The following is a 19,597-nucleotide window of genomic DNA, read 5'->3' as shown; positions in this document are numbered from 1 at the left end:
AACAAATCATCAACAGATGCAATAGGCATATTAAAAACATGAGTAGCCTGTGATCCAGATGGCTCTAAACATACCAACTGATGGTGCTAGAGAGGGACTTCGGCACAGTTATAAATAGGGCTGATCGAAATATGGAAAAATGTTTCTGCAAAATATTTCAATGAACAAAAGCTGTTTTCTGATCAAAGGGTTTGAAATACATACCCTTATTTTGTTAAGTGTTTGACAAATAACCCATTCCACTTCTGCCATTATCTGTTAAAATGTCATCAAAATAAATATTGACAATTTGCATTGATCGGAAACCCTATAAAATGGGTTGCCAGTGAGTTTTCGAGGAGCAAACTGAGTTACTCTCCGAGTGTCTGATCCTGCAGAGTTTCTACTGAAATGATCTGGGCCATCTTCATCCATGTCAGGTTTGTGCCCGTATCTACACACTTCACAAGAAATTCAAGGCAAGTCAGATCCACATCTATACGCATTGCTGTCCCTCCTGCTCCGACTTCTAAAATACTCAGTTCAGTCACATCACCTGATGGGTATTTCATAGCTTCAAAGCCAGAGAGGCATACGGATTTCACATCAAAATTAAAGGAAGACTAAGGGAGAGCATGACCTCCAGCTCCCAGGTGAACACAGGAGCAGTACCTGTCAGCACGAAAGCTTATTTGCTGACAGCAGGTACACGTAACCCTTTGTGCTCGATCTCCCAGAGGCACACGTGGAGATGTGGCCCTCTGAGGCTCAGCTCCTCCAGAGGGTTTGTATTTGCAACCAGTCTGAAGGCTTGGGCAGGTCGTGCTGTGTCCCAAGGAAGAAGCAAATGGGCTCTTTGACCAGACCTGGTTTATCCGCAGTGGTTCTGCAGAGCTTTGACTGACACTCCCATGTGGAAACCCTGGTCACACCAAAACTTGCTTGAAACCAGAAACAATTTCATTTCTTCGTGAAGAACAGCTTTAGATGAGCTGTCTCTCCTAGCTGCCTGTTTGCCTTGGGTCACTGGACCTCTAAGATGACAGGGAACGTCTGGATGATTTGGCACTAAGTAAAGCAGGCTGAAAAGGAGCAGGCAGCTCCCAAAAGCTAAGGAGCTCACACATCCTAGCAGGGGGAGCCAGAAGGACTTACCCCAAGAGGTCAGCTCTTGCAGCAGCCGAGAAGAGCACCAATACCTGTCTGTCCACACCCTGTCTCAAGGCAGAAGATAAGGCCACACTGCAGCTACAAGGGACAGCGATGCCAAGCCAGCACAGATGGACTGAAGGAGAGCTATCCCTGATGCCTGACAACCCCCCCCAAATCAGAAGTAGGTCTTTGTGATCCACCTGTTAGGTGTTGTTCAGGGGCTTTGGAAGCATTATAAATGTTCTGGCTTTCCAGTATATATGAAGGTTTTTTCCAGTAGCTGTACCTACAAGGAGCTTGATCCTGTACCATTCAAATTCAAATTCCCATTAATGTGACTGCATGAAGATCGAGTCCTGAAGCCTTCTTCCCAAGAGCCTCCCAAAGAAAGAAGGGCTGGACCATTTTCCTAAGACCCATTAGTGAGCTGAGCAATCTGGAGCTTGCACCCTTCCACAGAATAGTACAGGAAACCTGGAGTAAGGCTCCAATTAAATATTTTGACACCAGAGAAAGGAATTGGGTCAAGTAGTATGCTCACAAGTGAGTCTTAATAAGCAGTGGCTGACATGGCCAGCGCTGCCTCTCCAAGTGACCCTGGAAAATTGACCCTTCTCAGCCACAACAAGGTGCACCTTCAGTAATGAGGAGCCAGCTGCAGCTCAGGATTTACCTGGGCAATAGAAAGGAGACTTTCTAGGACCTTTCACTCTCCCGTGTTTTTAATACTGCTACAGGCTTAGGTCTACAAAAATCTTCACCTGACCAAAGCAGACCTGTTTAGTCTTTGGTTGCTCTAAATTGATATTCAGAGGGATAGAAAGCGTTGATGCCTGCCATTAGACATACAGAATTCAAAGTGATTCCTCATCTTTATTTTTGGTGATGAATAACATTGACTGACACCTCTTTTTTGCCCCCACCTTTTTTAAGACTCCACTGAACAGCAGTTATTCCACCTTGTAGCTGACATCCTCACTGTTACCTTCACTGCTTGCCTGAGTACAGCAAAAATGGCATCATTGCCTCTGGGGAATGCTTCCCCAGCTCCTCTCTCTGCAGAAGAAACCTCTTCTGCTGCCAGAAACCTTCAGGTGCCCAGTGACAGAGGCCAGCACTGCTCGCATGGGGCAGCAGGCCCCAGCGCCAGGCCTCAGCCCAAAGCTCACCGAAATGGGTAAGAGCCTGCCTATTGACCTGCATATGTTTGGGTTCAGGTTTTTAATTAATGATTTATTTATAAATTTAAATAATAAATTTGTGCCTTACACACACAGTGCTTACTACGTGTACCTATATCAAGTAAAACAGCTGCAGCATCCCCTCAGTACAGTCACGTACTCACTGCGGGTTTAAATGAAAAGCAAATGTAGTACCCATTTATCTTCCCTGCCTGGGGGAACCCTTCCATTTCTGCTCCAGTGGGGCTGCACATGACAGCAATTGCTTCTTACAGGGCATGAAACATGTACGAGGGTTTCACCGTGTTTGTGGTTATCTAGCTGCCTCCATAAAACAAAAAGCTGTTGTGAGCCAGTGGACGTTGTTCCAGGGAACAAAACAAAACAAAGCAAACACTAAAATCAGGGAGAAACGCGTGGCTAGGCTTTTCTCTCTTTCTTTCCAGGAGGAACCTGTCCCAGCCATTTTGTCCACGGAGCATGGGGATGTCCCTTGCTCCACAGCAAGCAGTTGCTGCTCCCAAGGACAGGTACAGCAGCCCTGCAGCCTCTGCTCTCCCAGCAAGCCAAAGTGCTGCTGAGGAAGGAAATCTGAGCTCCTGCTAGGCAAGGAACAGCTCAGCTGCAGTAATTTAAGATTCTCTGGCTGCTCCTCAAGCTCTGTGCTAATGCTCTCGGGCAATTCAGTACCTGAAAGGCTACCTCTTCCTCTCCGCTGTTTAATGCAGCGGGAACGGGTTTGCTTTGCCGTTAGAGAGAGCAGTCATTAGCTGGCATTAACGTGCAGTTTGGTGTTCAAAAACAGCCTTATCGAGAGAACATCTGAGGGGACAGCCAGCTGCACTGCGAAGGAGCAGCTCTGCTTGGGAACGGCCTGACCCAGAGCAGGGGGTGGCTGGGGAAAGGGCCAGGGGCCTACTGTGACAAATGAAGCTGCCCTGGGAGGCTTTTTCCTTGCCCTATCCTGGGTCAGGTTGTCTGGTACAAGCTGAGGCCACTCTGCTACTGCCTTACTGCTGGCATGTCTGAGAGCTCCAGACTTTCTCCCCCTCCTCTCCACGGTGTCTTTCATGAGGGAATAAATGCATCTTGAAGGCACACAAGCTCCTGAGGCATCTGTGTGTGGTGACTGCTGAAATTAAAAGCAGGGCTTTCAGGTATCTCCCAAAGAGTGTCTGTGACACTAGTGAGTGAATGCTCAAAATGTCCTAGGAGAACGGGATCCACCTGCTTGTCTTTGCTGTACTACCCATGCTATAGGGGATTTGGCTGTGGGACTCACTGGCTAGTAGCCAGGTTTGAAGGAGCCATACGAGGAACCAGAATGGTGGGACTGTTCCTCTTGGAAAGGAGATGAGTAAGGGAGGAATGTAAATGTCCCTAAAAGCCTCACTTTTCTAGGGAAATCTATTCAAGACCTTTTGCTTTTCCCAGCTCATAGCAGCAGGGTAAGATGCAGTTTGAAAACAACAGCGGAGGTATTTCTGCACAATGTTTAGGCAAGCCGTGGCACTCACTGCCATAAGAAGTCCTCAGGCTGAGAATGTACCGAGTATGAAGAGAGGTTTTGCTCACAGGAACAAGCAAACTCACTACTTTTAAATAACACTAAAACATTGTGGAGCACTGATAAATGGATGGCCGGGTTTTGAAAGGTTTGGAAGCTGAGATTCAGCCTGGCACAAGGGCAGGGAGTGACCCTGCCTCTGACCCCACTGAGGCCCCAGAGGCCGGATCCTGCCTCCAACCCAGGATGGCAACTGCTGTGTCCTTTTGCTCCGTATCTCCAGGTACGTGGTTCCACTGATGTGTTATTACCACTGCTTAGAGAAGAATATTCTTGGGGGACAGCAGTGTCCCAGAAGTCCTTAGGTCTGGCTTTTGTGGCTGGCACTTTTGGGGGACAGAGGAGTGCAGGAAGCAGATGCTCAGATGTCGGTTCCCCACCACCTCCCTCCCTCCTCCTGCAGCAGCAGGGAAGCAAGCTGTGTTCAGCCTTCTTTTCATCTCCTCAAGTGCGATACTTCTGATGTGAGCCAAGGAGATCAAAGAAACCATCTAGAATGGAATGTGCTCCTGTGTTCCACGATCCTAAACCCCGCTGTTAGGAAAATGTCCTTTTTATCATAGTTGTTTTTTAATTACGGATTTTGTCACTTCATCTATGTACATTGGGAGAGTTAGAGTAAGTGCATCTAACCTACACCTCCAGAAACACCCCTGCCATGCTCACAGGGCTTGATCGGTGTGCATGCTCGGGCAGTGGGGGCATCCCATGGGACCTACGTACCCTAATGCCTCAGTGGGCTTGGTGTTCACTGAGCAACTGGCCTAGCAACTGGCAAGGGGATGGACAGCTTGGGACACTTCAGGAAGGAAGGAGCCAGTGTTTAAAGGCATTAGATGAGGAATAAGATTAATTGGTACCAAATTTACCAGGTAGTCATTTAATGCACATAATCTGGGATGAAGCCAATGCTGGCTGTGGGCTCAGGCGTTAGCTGTGGGCTGCATGCAGTGTGGGGGTAATCCTGTGAGCGTGCGGATCCCCAGGAGGGGAGTGCAGGTCCAAAGACCTGAATCACTCTCGGCATATTTTTTTTTGTATGACTGTATGGTTAAAAAAAAAAAAAAAAGATCTGTCAAGCTTAGTCTTTATAAATTTTTCATTTCCAAAACTGTAATTCCACATTCACCATTTAAATCACTGTTTTCACCTTGTATTTAAAAATAAAATAAAATAACTACCTAATCCCTTAACTAATTAACCCTAGCGCTTGTTTGCCATCACTGCCTCTCATAAACCTTGTTAGTGCCTGAGGACAATAAATAGGACTATCTGTCTCTCACTTTGGGGGTAAGCAAACATTGAGCAATATCAACGGAGTTCACATGAACTTGTTTAAGATCATTCTAGAACTTAGAAAATTGTTTTGTGTTACTTAATATTTACATTAGCATGACACGGACTTTGTTGTCACAAGTCAAATATAACCATAGCCATGGGAATAATCAGTAATTTCCTGAGGAGGCTGTTGGGGATCGTTTTGGCCAGGGAGATCCTCCATCTCCACAGCTTTTCTTGCTGGTTTGGTGAGGCTCACAGGAATAAGCAAGGTCTCTCTGTATGTGCTAGGTGAGCCGACCAAAGCATTGGAGGAATATGATGTTTTCCAGACTGGTGTTTGAATGTTTTTTAGAAAAACTATAGCGAGATCCAAGCTATTCATAAGGGCTCCCAGATGGTATTCTCTGATTGCTATGGAGAAGCCTCCTCTCCCAACAGGGAACATCATCCATCCGCCCCAGTGAGTGCTGTGCATGCCAGGCAAGGATGGAAACGGAGAGGCAGAGAGAGCAGTAGCCACTGTCAGGATTGAGCACGATATTGGGCTGTTTTGATGGTGTGTAAGTAACCGTTTGAACAGGAAAATCAATTAATTTCAGGTTGGTGCAATCACAGTCTAGACGAAGAAAATCAAAGCAAATCAACGTCAATTTGCCTCTGACCTGAAAAAAAAGAAGAGAGGGGACTGCCTTTTAGCAGCATAGATGGATATTCACAACAGCAGCCTGAGCTTTGAAGCTCATTTCTATTTGCAAGCAGATGAGCATGGCTTGTGTCAGGGAACTGAAAGGCAAGCGTGACTGACTAACGTGGGCCAGAAGGAAAGGTGTTATGTGGGGTTTTTAATAGGCCTTGCTGCTAATTTGGAAGTGAGAACACATTCCATTTTTCAGTCAGTTATCTACTGATTTCATATGCAAGAATGTAATTGTTGTTAATATTTTGCTTACTGGTCTGTTTGGCTCAGGTGCAGGTAATAGCCATGAATTGGCTTTGAATTTTTAGATATCTTTGTGAAAATGACACTTTTCTTCTTTCTCTGCCTCAGCTACCATATCTGTAAAACCACAGCAGTCTGAAATGCAGTGTCAGTGTTTCCAAGCACAGGAGATGGATGAATTCCTATCCCAGTTTCAGCCAAGGAGTTAGAGAACAAAGCTCTCCAAGTAGCTCAGAGCCATACCCCAGATCCTTTGGCTTTATTTCCTAGATTCTGGTGGAGAACATTTCTCTTATGTGCTGACTGAGAATAACATTTGAGCCAAGTAATCTTTTTCATAGAAGATGTTCATATATCAACATGGCTTTCGGGCTGACCCTCTTGTTCTCTGAGCTTAGAGCATGGCTGGTACAACAGCACTGGGTGCCTACTTCCATCCATCCAGGCATTGCCTTTTTCTCTAATCATCTCTCAGGTTAGGAGGGCAAATATCCTTTTCCCACCACAACAACTCATGGTCCTGTCCAACTGCCCATTGTGCACTAGTCACTGCAGGCAGGTCGCAGCATATAGTTCTCCATATTCTCACCACACATCATGCACTAGAAATTAGACAGCTATAAGGAAAAAAGGTATTGTTCTCTAAAGACATAAACAGTCTTTTTATAAGACTGGAATTGGTCAGAAATGCCTGCCATCATCACTTTGCCAGCCACTAAGGATCTACTCCTGTTCTCCATATACTAAACCACAAACTACTTCAGAGACTCACAAACCTGTTCTTCCCTTGAAGTCTGTTTCTGGCATTGCCTTTCCCTGAGTGGCAGAATACCTTCCACTTTTTTATTTGATCACTTTTGCTCTTTGACATAAATCTTTCCCTGACATGCTTTACTTTGACAGTTCCTAATATAGCTGTGCCTAATGAGACAAATTCCAATAGCAGAAGTACTGATTGCTGGATTAACAGTTTCATATCCATTTCCCTGGGGCAAGATATAGAAAAAATCATCATCCATCATGCCACTACAGTGGGAGATTGCATACCCTACCTGGAAAACATTTAGTTTCTTCATTGCAATGAGCATAAAGGATGCAAGACCACAGCTTGAGAGAGGGAAATGTATAGTCACGGGCACTGCATATTCTGCTACATTTCTCAAAAAGGGGCCTCAGGGAAGAAAAGGGCCTTGTGTAAGCAACTGGATTAGAACTGAGATAATTTATTACCCTAATAACATCAACATTTATAAGTAAGCATAAGCAAATATTGACTAAGTAAACATAACCTGATAAACAGATCAATCTGTTTCTCTGTTTGAAATACGTAGGAATTAACAAGCTTAATAATATTCAGTGTTTTACACTCAGAGACTAAAATGCTCTGGTGTACCTGAAGTAGTAAAAGGCTATTGTATAAGACAATAATAAATAAATAAATAAATTCAACAGCACCCAGAAATACACACATGGACAAAAGGAAAAAAGAAGGAAAAGGAAAAGAAAAAGGAAAAAGAAAAAGGAGAAAAAGAAAAACGAGAAAAAGACAAAGGAAAAGAAAGAGAAAAAGAAAAAGAAAAAGAAAGAGAAAGAGAAAAAGAAAAAGAAAGAAAGAATAGCTGTTGTTCCTGTTGGATACAGGTTTCCCATGCAACAAGAACTGTCATGGGTGTTCATTTCCTGGTCTTATAAACATATAACCATCAATCAATGTTATTCACAAAGTACTGTTTAGAAGATCAACTTATTTCCAGCTTTTCTCTGCTATTAATTAAAAACATGCAACAGACAAGGAGAACTTTGATTTTGTATGGGGGGGATTTTACAATCCAAATGTGCTTTTTGAGGCATGGATTTAAATAAGATACTAGAGGACATTTGAGCATACATTTGGGAACACATTTCCATGCACAAAGTGGAAACCTGTGTGCTCCCTGGTCTCAAAGAAAAGTTTTAGTCAGAACAAAAACGTTCTCACATCCTCCTTGGGCACAGGGCTTCCATAGCAGGGCGGTGTGCTTTTCTGAATTTAATTTTCTAGTATAAGTCCCTGACTTTTGTGACCTCTGAAATTGCTTTAGGTATTATAAGCTCCTTGCATACCATTGACACTGAGTAACAGGGGCACACAGTGGAAGGAATAAAACTCTGAGCTTGTTCTAAAGAAGCACTGCGGTCACTTTCAAAAGAGAATCCAACCGGCAGCCCTCACAGACTCTGCACCCAAAGAATAAACAGGCATTTTGTCAACTGCACGGGGGTGATTGTGACTAAGGGAATAGTCCAAGTCATTATTTCATCTCCCTACTTTGTCCTGTGATCAGGTAATCTTAGTTCCTTCAATGTAGCAGTGCTTAGCTGGGAGGGTATATATCACTATAGTGTGATACTGCTGCTTGTTGTGAGCCACCAAAGTAAGGAGAGTGATGTATTAAGGAAAGGACAGCAGTGTATTGCTTGCAGAGTCACAACAGCTGAGCTAAAAGCCAACAAATTTTGCTATTTACCCCAAACACTATCCTACTACTTAAAAGATCTGTCATAAAACAGCTGGGATCAGCTGGGACCTGCCACCTCCATCGGCAGACTGGCGTTGTTGTGGCCGGTTCCCTGGCCTTTGACCACACTCACAGGCACTGCTATCCTTTGTGGAGGCATCCAACATCTGTTCTGAACTACTTGCCCAGATCTCTGTGGTCAGTGAAAGGCAAGGGCACCCCTGGAGGGCACGCAGCGGTGCTGTGGCGGCAGGGACAAGCGAGGTGACAGTCCCCGACTCCTGTTTCTGGGGATGCACTGAGGGCACCCATGCGTGCAGGCGGCCAGCGCTGGCTGGGGCGCAGCCCACCCTCACCGGTACCCCGACATACACCTCCAAAACACCTCGCTCCTGCTGGGGGTGAGCAGATGGAGGCTCTGGAGCCTGACAGCGCTTTGCCGGGGCTGGGGGTGCCCGGTGCGAGGCTGCCCCCCGCTCCCCGCTCCCCGCGCACGGTGGGGGCCGGCTGCCGCCGAGGGGTGGGCAGGGGGAGAGGAGGCGGCTTCCTCCTGACGCCATTTCCGAGCGCTGCCCTATATAACCGGGCTGCTGCGGCACTGCCCGCCTGGCAGCCTCAGCCGGGGGCAGGCACGGCTCTGCCTCAGCACCCGCCGGCACCTCCTGCCCTGCCCGCCCCGCCCCGCGCCATGGGCCCGGCGCTGCTCGGCCTCGGCCTCCTGCTGCTGGCCCTGCCCGGTGAGTGCGGCCGCCACCGGCACCCCGGCCCCGGCCCCGGCCCCGGCCCCGGCCCCTGCCCCTCGCCGCCGGGCCCCAGCACCGCGGGCAGCGCCGCCAGCACGGCCCGGCCCCGCTGCCCCCGCCCCGGCAGCACCGCGGACAGCGGCACCGCAAGGTCACCGCCGCGGAGCTCCCTTCCCTTCCCTTCCCTTCCCTTCCCTTCCCTTCCCTTCCCTTCCCTTCCCTTCCCTTCCCTTCCCTTCCCTTCCCTTCCCTTCCCTTCCCTTCCCTTCCCTTCCCTTCCCTTCCCTTCCCTTCCCTTCCCTTCCCTTCCCTTCCCTTCCCTTCCCTTCCCTTCCCTTCCCTTCCCTTCCCTTCCCTTCCCTTCCCTTCCCTTCCCTTCCCTTCCCTTCCCTTCCCTTCCCTTCCCTTCCCTTCCCTTCCCTTCCCTTCCCTTCCCTTCCCTTCCCTTCCCTTCCCTTCCCTTCCCTTCCCTTCCCTTCCCTTCCCTTCCCTTCCCTTCCCCCCCCATTTTCACCTCATTTTTCTCAGTTCAGGATTTCTCACCTTGCCCCCCACAGCTGGCAGCTAACTCGCTCTTTCTTTCTGCCCTCCCTCGTTTTGCAGCTCTCTCTCTTCCCGTGACCAGCGACATGAGCAAAGGGGACACCAAGGTAAGGATGAGACTAGCGAGAGAGGGGAGCGAAGCTGAAGGGTGCGATGTTTAACCTCCACCTGGCTGGCTGACTTCTGGCTGCTCCTGCTGAAATCCCCCCTGGGAAGTGACATCTGGGGGGATTTGCATGAGATATCCCTGCAGCGGGCTCCATCCTCCCCGACTCCCTCCCCACCAGGATTTACCCTTTGTGCTTTCACCCCTGGGCACCTGAGCAGGACGAGAGCCCCTCAGAATGTACCAGAGGGACCAGACAAGCTGGTTTGAAGGCTGGTGAGGACCACGGAGGTTGGGTATGACCCTTCCTCGTCCTACTTTCAGCTTTTCAAAGCTCCCAGCAGGATGTGACTCAGGGGGAGTGGGGGGAGATGTGATTCAGGAACGGGCATTGCTGGTACGGTGTGTGTTTGGGGGCGTGCGTGCATCTGTGTGTGTGCTGTGTTACTTAGCTCTGCTCCTGCAAAACAGGCAACCGGCGACTCTCAAAGTCCTAATCTGTGCTCGTCATCCTGGCCGGGTGGCTGCAAGCTGTGTGTGACTTGGCTGACCTCTTCAGCCTTCTTTAAAGACCTCTGTGCCTACATCCCTGTGCCTCTCTGCCATCCATAGGTGCACTTCACACGTATGTGCACTCCCTGGTGCTTGGCTAGGTCTGCAGCAGAGACCCCCACCCCCTTCCCGATGTTACAATGCCTATAGGCTTTCATGATCTGCTCATCTCGCTGCTCAAATTAACACTTCTACAGAAAATAATGTCCAGAAAGCAAACGCCAGACCTTTCTCCCTACTTCCAGAACCTCTTTGACTTCTGAAATCTTCCAGCCACATGTGTTTGTTTTTTTTTTTCCTCCAGGCAGCAGCAGGGAGGCACGCTCATGTCACTCTCAGCCACGGGTTCCAATTTACGGTGCCCCTGCTCAGTTACCTACAGGGCAGGTGCTAGGAGAAACTCCTCCCCATCCCGCGTCAGATGTGCCTGGGTCTGGAGAGCTGTCGCCTTGCTAAGACCTTTAGGCTGCTTAGCCCTTCCTGGGGCTGAGCCGTGAGCCGCTGGTGCCAGCTCCAGGCTGTGCACTGCCAGCTGGGGGAGGAGGCCTGGAGCAGGCACTCGTCCCTTCAAACGGGCTGGGTGCTCACTGGGCATCCAGTGGGAAAGTCCATTAATTCCATAATTGTCCTCGTGAGGTCTGTTTCCTGGTGTGTTTCACCATGGCAAGTCCCAGCAGAGCAGGTGTAGTTTCTATGGAAGCTGGCACAACTCCATGGACGGCCTTCCTTCAAGGAAGGGTCCTCTCCAAAGCCTGTCCCCTCCCCAGGTGCTGCACTGGCACGGGCTCTAGCTGAGAGCAAAACCAGAGCACAGCTTTCTTTTGGATTTAGCTGCAACTGGAAGGAGCCATTAGGGCTCTTCTGCCTTGTATTCCCTGAGACGTTTCAGTGGGGGAGCTCCTGGTCTCAGGGAACAGATATCACCACGTAGGTACGGCACTGGGCACTGCAGCTCTTCCTACCCACCAAGCTGCTGTGCACATCCTCTGCCACCTGTATTTGTGGGTGACTTGGGGCTGTGAAATGAGAAGTTAGCACCTGCAGGACTTCCCTGGGCAGCTCATCAGGCTTTCCTTGCAGCAAGGGCTTTCCGTGGGGAGCTGAACACAGCCACAGCAGTTACAGCAGCTCTGGTGTGTGCCCACTCATGCTGTAAGGACTCTATTTCACACTTCCAGGCAGACATTTCAGAAAGGGCCAGAGCATACCTGAGCTTAAATATGGGGAAGTCTTTCCTAGGAAGGACACGATCCTAGGGAGATTTCTGTGTAGGGACCAACTCCTAAGGATCTATGTACGGACTCGCAGTTAGAGGACAGCTATGGCAAAATTCCAGCCTGAGGTTCTGCACTGGATTAATTACAGTCATTTGGAGAGGATATCCTTCATTTCCTGGTGCTGGCTGTTCCGTGACCTTGTGAAGCCTCACTCTGCAGGATTTGCTCTTACAAAAAGTCCTGGAAAGTGTTGGAATGATTGCATTCCTCATTTCTTTAAGTTGCATAATTCCTCCACAGAGCTGGCCAAATGTCTGCAGTGGCTGATTTGTTTCTCTGTGTTCAGACAAAGACCCTAAATCATCTGAGAAATCTTCAAAGAGCTCGTATAGGGTGTTTCATTGGACCAGGTTCTTATTTCTCATGCTGAGAAAGTGCTTGCTTCTGAAGCTGCACCAAATTCTGCTGCAATAAGTGGCTCCAGAGGTTGGGAAACATGGGAGGGAAGTATCAGAACCTGTCTTGTTGTTTTTTTTCTTTTTAATGGTAGAGTGAAGTAACTCTAAGCCATCTAAAATCAATATTAATGGATTGTTTGTGGCATAGGAGAAAGATACCAGAGAAATTTCTCAGGTTTCCTTTTGTTAGGTCTTTACTGCAACATTTTTATTCCAACAGGCAATCCCCTCAAACCCAGTAAGCAGATAAGGGCTCAGCATTTTATGGCTGTAATCTGCAAAAGGAGGCTTCTCTCCTTCCACGGGGTGAAAATGGACCTGTTCTAGCTGGTCAGTGGATATATCCAATTGCTTGAATGAGCAGCGCTGTGGCTGACTGAGAACTGCTGACTATGTTTAATTTCCACTGCAGCTACAGTGCTCTGCTCCCCGGGGAACGGCACCTTGTGAGGGAGGTCAGGGCTCTCGGGGCTGCCTGCAGAAATCACGAGCAAGAGGTTCAGTCTGATTATTTTTGCCCCCAAGGCTTAATTGTATCTTTTTGTTTTCTTGGGCTTTGATTGTGGTTTTGTTTTGTTTTTTATTTTGTGAATAATCATCCTTTTGAACCGGGCAGCCTAATTCCTGCACTATTAGTTGGCGTGAGCTGTAGCAGATGCTGTTCTCACCCGTGTGACTACTTGGGTCCACCCCACGACCACTGGCCACCCGGTGGGGCTCCTGCTGTGGTGAGGGTGCCTTGCCCACCGCCAGAGTGCCACCTTGCCTTTGTGCCGGAGGCTTCGATTCTCTCACCACATCCATACCGCGCTGGGTGATCCCCGTGGGACCAGCGGTGCTGCGGTTGCCTGGGTACAGAGTTAGGTCTGTAATCTCCGTGGGGGTGATGGAAATAATGTCCTCTTGTTACACACTGAAGAAAAGGGCTCTGCAGAGGGCAGGCTCAGAGTCCATCCTGTCTGGGAAGCTGCCTCAGGCAGCAGTAAACGCTTCGGATGAAAGGGTGAGAACTTTCTAAATTTCAGGTGACCCATGGCCATGTACAGCTTCCAGTCTGCAATAGATGGCTTGCACTCCAGCAGAGGTCAGACACTTCTCCAGAGTGTGCTGTCTTTCTCTAGGACTTCACAGCAGTATTTCTCAGCCACATTTTAGAGTACAGTTTGCCCTCGGTGCCTGGCTGCAGTCCAGCTAGGATGCGCCGAGCTTGAATAGGTTGCAGGATTTCAAGGTTGCCTGATTAAGAGCTCCGGACAGTTGTTGCTGTCTGTGACCTCCCCCTGAGTCCTTTCATGAGAGGTGGGTTGAGGGTTGAGGTGCATTGACTTAACATTGTTCTTACCCTAAATCCCAAACGCAGCACCATAGCAGCTACTAGGAGGAAAATCAACTCTACCCTAGCTGAAACCAGGACAGATGGGTTGGGCCCTGTGTATTTCTCTGGTTTCCCTTCAGTTGCTTCTTGTGCCCAGTCTCTGGGGTGGGCTGGAGTCATGAGATCCTCCGCAGAAGCTCACAGCATGTTGAAAAAGCTCCTTCCATTGCCATGTGTCATTCGCTCACTTCTCAGTTTTGGGAGGTACCTTCTGTTCCTGCGTTAGGTGAAATGGGAACCGAACGTTCAGTTCTGGCTCCACCAGAAAAGCAAGAGGATCTGCGCCATCATCTGCTGCATTCCAGCCTTGGTAACAAATAGGTTTGGAAAAAAAATGGCAAAGCAGTTCTTTAATGTTTTTTTGTCTCCTTCTAGGTGATGAAGTGCATCGTAGAGGTCATCTCTGATACTTTATCGAAGCCAAACCCTCTGCCAATCAGTGAGGAATGCCTGGAAACGCTCCGAGGAGGTATGGATGCAGATTTAGTGCTGGGTATCAACCAGAGCAGATGTGTCAGGGACACAAGCAGGGGCTGGTCTTGCTCCCCATGGCCCAGTCCAGCCCACACTCAATCAGGACCTGACAAGGGGTCCCCGACACTTTCACCTTCCTCGCAGTGACCCCGCTGGGCTGCAGCAGGCCCCAGGAGCTGCTGCGTGGCCCAGGGCATGCCTCACCGGGGCACCATGGCTGGGTGAGGCGCTGGGTGGTCTTCGTGGGATAAGAAACATCCCATGCCAGCCACCGTTTCTGCCAACCACACGGCTAAGAGACACGGCAGCAAACCAGGCCAGGGGAGAGAGAAGAGCAAACGGAGAGGGAGGTGGCACCTGGGGTTCTGTTGTGTTTCCTGAGGGTGGGGGAGTTGTTGCTGACCACCTCCGTACCAAGCCTCCCCTGTTGCAGATGAACGAATCATTTCGATCCTTCGCCACCAAAATTTGCTGAAGGAACTCCAGGAAATCGCTGCTCAAGGTACAGTAGTTTGGGAAAAGGGGGTTCATCGTCTGCAGCTCCTCGCACAGTTTCCGTTGTGTTTTTCTTTTGTTTTACATTAATTTAATATTGTGTAAATGTGGCATAGGGCGTATAGTTTCAGGATTTCAAGAAGAGACTGCAGGTGTGGGGGAATTTTGCTTATAGTAACTCCAACGTGCATCCAATGATTTACATGACCCAGTGCTCACTCAGCAGAGCTATGTGGGCAGCATCTGGAAGGAGGCATTTTTTTATCCTTCAGCATTGTGATGCCTAGGTGTTTTGTTGGCCTCAGTGCACTGCGGTTCAGCATCTCTTATTCCCTAGCTCTCCATCAATATCGCTGTTTTCCTAGCAACCCCGCTTCTCTGAGTTCTTTCAGAGACCTTTTATTTCTGCAGATAATGTTTTTGATGATGGCTTTGTTCCTGCAGTTGATTCACATATCCTCCAGTCTCAGTTTTCCTTGCAGCTCTCCTTTGACATTGTAGAAAACACACACAGCATTATAAAGGGCACAGAGCTATTGTGCTACCTGTACTCTCTGAAAGACGGGCGGGGATGTTGCTTTTTGCTACCTTTTGTTACCTGACACAGGTGCCAATGAGAGGACTCAGCAGCAGAAGAAAAACAATGGCTTTGAAGATGAACTTTCTGAAGTCCTTGAAAGTCAGAATGATGAGAACAAGCAAAGAGGTCAGTGTCAGCCTCCCCCCGGGGAAGCACGCCAGGCTGTAAACAAGGATGTTCTTTCTAACAGCCTTGGTGCGTCCATCTGCTTCTCGTTTGGGCCTCTCCTTTGATGTGACACACACAGGCAGCCCTCTTTGCTTCGCTCTTATTTACCAGCTGAAACAGCGTGTCAGTTCTGAGCTCTAGTACCCAGTCACCAGGCTGACACTGAGCTCTCCCACCTTGCTGCCAACACGCACGCTTAATGCTTGCAGTGAGTCACAGCCGGGGAAATCCCGTGCTGAAACACTCAGCGATGGATGCAAGGGCAATGTGGGTCTGCTCCTGCCACCCTTGTTTACAAGGCACGTGGCTGTGGGGCTCTGAAGGTCCAGGCAGCCCACACACACACACATCACCTGCATCCTGAACAGCCCACACGGGCCGGGATGTCCCCTTGTCCCCATGTTCCCACAGCCTGGCTGCAGATGGGCAGCGCTGTGGGAGGGAGGGTTGTCAGTCTGCTCCCTTTTGCACCTCAGGAGGTGATGATGCCCTGGAGGGATGCGATGGTTTTTTATCCAGCAGAGCTGGCTCCTCTTCTGCGTGGTGGGGTGGGAGATAGGGATGTCCAGCGCAGTCCTCTGAGAGCAGAGAGCTGCATGTGTATTACATACAGCCCTAAATCCTTTAGTTTTTCATGCTATTTGGTTTCATGCGCAGAAAGTATGCTACCGATATCTCGGGAGATGGCTGTGAGGAGTGTGCTGCAGCAGAGTGCTCAGGCATATGTTTAACTTCAGCCCTGTGAGGCTCTCCAGCAGAACAAGCACCAGTGAGAGCCCCGGCTTGCTTGAGTGCAAGCATATGTTGAAGTGACTTGTGAAAGGCTGAGCCATGGGCTGGTTAAGCAGATTGCTGAGCAAGGCTGACGCTCCCAAGGAAACACGCAGGCTCCCCTGTTTGTGAAATGAGCTCTCAGGAGAGGTGTTGCTTCTTGCTCCTCACTCTGCAGATGCAGCGTGGCAGCACCCTGAGGAGGAGCAGCCCACGGAGTCCCTGGCTGAGCTACCAGCACAGAAAACCCAGCAGAAAGAAGATTTGAGAAAGGAGGGGAAGAACAGCCTGGAGGAGAGGGAGCCCAGGCCACGGGATGCTGACCCTGGTGAGAAGGAGGACCAGGAGGAAGCAGAGAGCAATGAGATCAGGGACATGGGGGATGCCCAGGGAGAACAAGCTTTGGAAAACCACATCGGCAAAGATCCAAGTGAGGATGAGCTGCAGCCCCGAGAGGATGAAGAGGAGCAGCCCGGAGGCCCCAGGGACAGCCAGGAGATGGAAGAGGAGGGAGAGCAGCCTTCCAGACAGGGCCAGGAGCAGAGCAAGGAGGCAGTGGGGAAGCGCATGGAGCGGGAGGACGACGGAGAAGATGCTCCTGCAGAGGAGGACCCTACTGAAGCAGAGAGGTCGCTTGACTTGGCTGCGGAGGATGTGGGGGCTGAGGAGATGCAGGGCGAGGACAGTACGTATCTCAGAGACCGCCCTGATACATACCTGGGGTTAGCTGAGACAGCCCCAAAGTTCAGGCAGGTGCTTACAGGGGTTACAGAAATGCCCCCGTGACAGTCGCCCACACCCCTCAAGCACCCAGCCCCTGGGCGCGCACACAGCACAGGCCCTGCAGGTGCCTCGCTGCCTGCTGCCCAGCTGCCTCCTGGGGACAACTTCCTTTTCCTTGAGCTTCCTGCATGTTTTTTGGCTGCTGCCTCCAGCCCTCCTTATGGACACTGTGACCTCAGAGTGGGTTTTTCTAGAATCCTGGGAGTGGGGCTGAGTCAGGAAACCCACCTCGCATCACCTCTGAAGGCTTGGTTCAAAGGTGGAGCCCAGCCAGGTTAAAACTTGTGCTCACTGTTGTGTACAATGCTCTTTCAGGTAACGACGATGCTCTGGGATTTGGCAAAGATGAGCAGAGCTCTGAGGAGGAGGAGGAGGAGCAGCCACGTGCACTGAGACGAGGAAGACATCGCCTGGAGGACGAGGGGATGCAGGCGGATGAGGACACCTTCCAGACCAGGGATGCCAAGAGTGAGGAAATGGAGGACGAGTCCTCCAGGGAGTGGGAGAACTCCAAGAGGTGGAACAAAATGGATGAGCTGGCCAAGCAGCTGACATCGAAGAAACGCATGGAGGAAAACGATAGTGGAGAAGACCCAGACAGGTCCATGAAAATGGCATTCAGGACCCACAAGTATGACTTCAGCAGCCCAGAGGAAGGAGTGAGAAGGTCACGGAAGCATCACTCAAAGGAGGACAGCAGTGAGGGCTTTCCGCTGGCTCCCATGCCTGAAGAAAAGAAGGACGAGGAAGGCAGTGCTAACAGGAGAACAGAGGTTGGTGCACATAGGTTTAAGAATAAATCCTGTCTGGTTATTACTTGGGAATCCACACTGTGCTTGGAGAGAGATAGATACCTTGGCCTTATGCAGCCAGCATTGGTTCTCTGTGACATTAAGAAGAGGTCTGGTGACCTTTTAGTTATCCAGACCTAGGTTTTATTGAGGTTTTCACCTATCTGTGCCTTTGGTTTATTTTTCTTGTTTTAATATCTAGTGCAAAAACATTCCCTGTCCCAGAGAACCTTAAAAACGTGACAGAACCTTTGTGCTGGCCTGCAGTGGACACAGTGACCAGCTGGGGGGTGGGTTTTGTGTCCCAGAGCCCTTTCAGCTCAAGGCAAAGCTCTTCCTGGCTCAGGTATGGAGTGAGCAGTGTCCGACCTCCTAAGGAGGCAAAGCAGGAACACAGCAGTAGTGAGAGAGCTGGGGTGTGGAATGGAAATGGCTGGGAGGGATGTGAGCATGTCTGAATATACTCATTCCCTGGTGCCTTGTCTGATGCCGTGCAGTATCTCAGCAGGTCCCCGGGCAGCCAGGAGCTGTGGTTTTGCCATGGTACTGACACCCAGCGCCAGTTTATCTGAGCCACAGGGGGCTGAGGAGCCCAGGGAGGTGAGGAGGTGCCAGAACTGTGGAGGGGTAGGGCTACTTTTTCCTCATGAGGAGAACAGCTCAGGGATGAGAAAAAAAAAAAGCCTTGTTTTTTTTAATGTACCTGTTGTTTTTTCACACTGACCACACACAGTGCAGGTTGGTCGTTTTACCAGCTTGTGCTTGGCTCAGCATGGAGGAGAGGATGTTTCTTCAGCACTAAAGTAGTAGTGGCAGCACAAACATGCAGCAGCAACCACAGCAAGGCCATGTTGGTGGACAGATGAGCCTTTAAACTGGCCCAAGTTTATTTCCGAGCTGAAAAGCCTCTTTTGATGGCAGAGGTGACTGAGGGTGCCTGGCATAGCATGCAGAGAGATGGTACAGAGGTGACACCAGTGCCTAAATGCGGGTGTTCAGCACTGTTTGAGAGCACCCATCCTGCTCTCCCTCACATTAGGAAGCACCTCTGGGCTTGGGGCGGGCACCACACATCTCCCATCCCTCAGAAGCAGCAGGGCTGACGCTCCTCCTGGCATCTCATTGCAGGACCAAGAGCTGGAGAGCCTGGCAGCCATCGAGGCCGAGCTGGAGCGCGTGGCCCACAAGCTGCACGAGCTGAGGCGGGGCTGAGGGCTGGCGGCCGCCCCCTTCCCTCCCCGCCGCGGTCTCTCCCTTCCCGATCTCTCGGCGAGCACGACGGAGCAGCAGCACCGCGCCTCAATGCTGGCCGCGCGGGCGCCCAGGCCTGCCTCCCTCGCAGTAGTGTTGTGCCCATCACTGCTTCTTGCCCCACGCTCCTCTGTCCCCTACGGATGTCCAACTGCCCTGATGGGCCACTGTAGCCAAGAAGTGCGACCTGCACCTGTATTTTCTTTCTTTTTTTTCTCTCTCTCTCTTTTTTTTCCCCCCCTTTCTGTTTTTAAATGACAGGACAGCTTTCTAGAAAGTTTTCCTCCCACCGGTAGTTTCACTGGGTAAAATTGCAATAACTTGTTACCTTTTGATTAAAAGCTGAGAACTCTGACTGTAATATATTCTATATAAAAAATTTATCTAAGGAAAAATAAAACTGCGGTGGGTTCCTTGTTTTATTTGCCAGCTTTGGTCTCGGTCAGTGGCAGGGCTGTCCGGCCCCTTTGGGGAGCAGGGAGTCACGGCGTCCCCTCACCATGACATGTCTTGGTGGCGTTTCCAGCCTTACTGCTGCCCAGCCCTACGGGCACCTCTCTGGGGCCAAGGCAGGGGTTTTGGAGCTTCAATATTGGGTAAATACTTGAGAAAGTCAGGTTATTCAGGCAACATGAGTGGGTTTTAATAAAATACTGATAAATGAGGAAATGAGGAGTCATGAGGAAAACCAT

At 49.9% G+C, this 19,597-nt stretch overlaps 1 protein-coding gene across 1 annotated transcript; it reads left to right on the top strand.

The window, feature by feature from the left end:
- The first annotated feature begins 9,176 nt into the window (after positions 1-9,176).
- On the top strand, positions 9,177-19,327 carry CHGA (chromogranin A). The gene is made up of 8 exons (XM_068682904.1): positions 9,177-9,335; positions 9,945-9,991; positions 13,968-14,061; positions 14,500-14,568; positions 15,169-15,267; positions 16,259-16,765; positions 17,179-17,636; positions 18,783-19,327. The coding sequence occupies exons 1-8, from the start codon at positions 9,287-9,289 to the stop codon at positions 18,864-18,866; spliced, it is 1,407 nt and encodes a 468-aa protein (XP_068539005.1). The 5' UTR covers positions 9,177-9,286; the 3' UTR covers positions 18,867-19,327.
- The last annotated feature ends 270 nt before the right edge of the window (positions 19,328-19,597 follow it).

This window comes from Anas acuta, chromosome 5, assembly GCF_963932015.1.
Source record: "Anas acuta chromosome 5, bAnaAcu1.1, whole genome shotgun sequence".
Lineage (NCBI taxonomy): Eukaryota > Metazoa > Chordata > Aves > Anseriformes > Anatidae > Anas > Anas acuta.
Note: the sequence above shows the minus strand (reverse complement) of the source record. Positions and strands in the feature narration are given on the sequence as shown.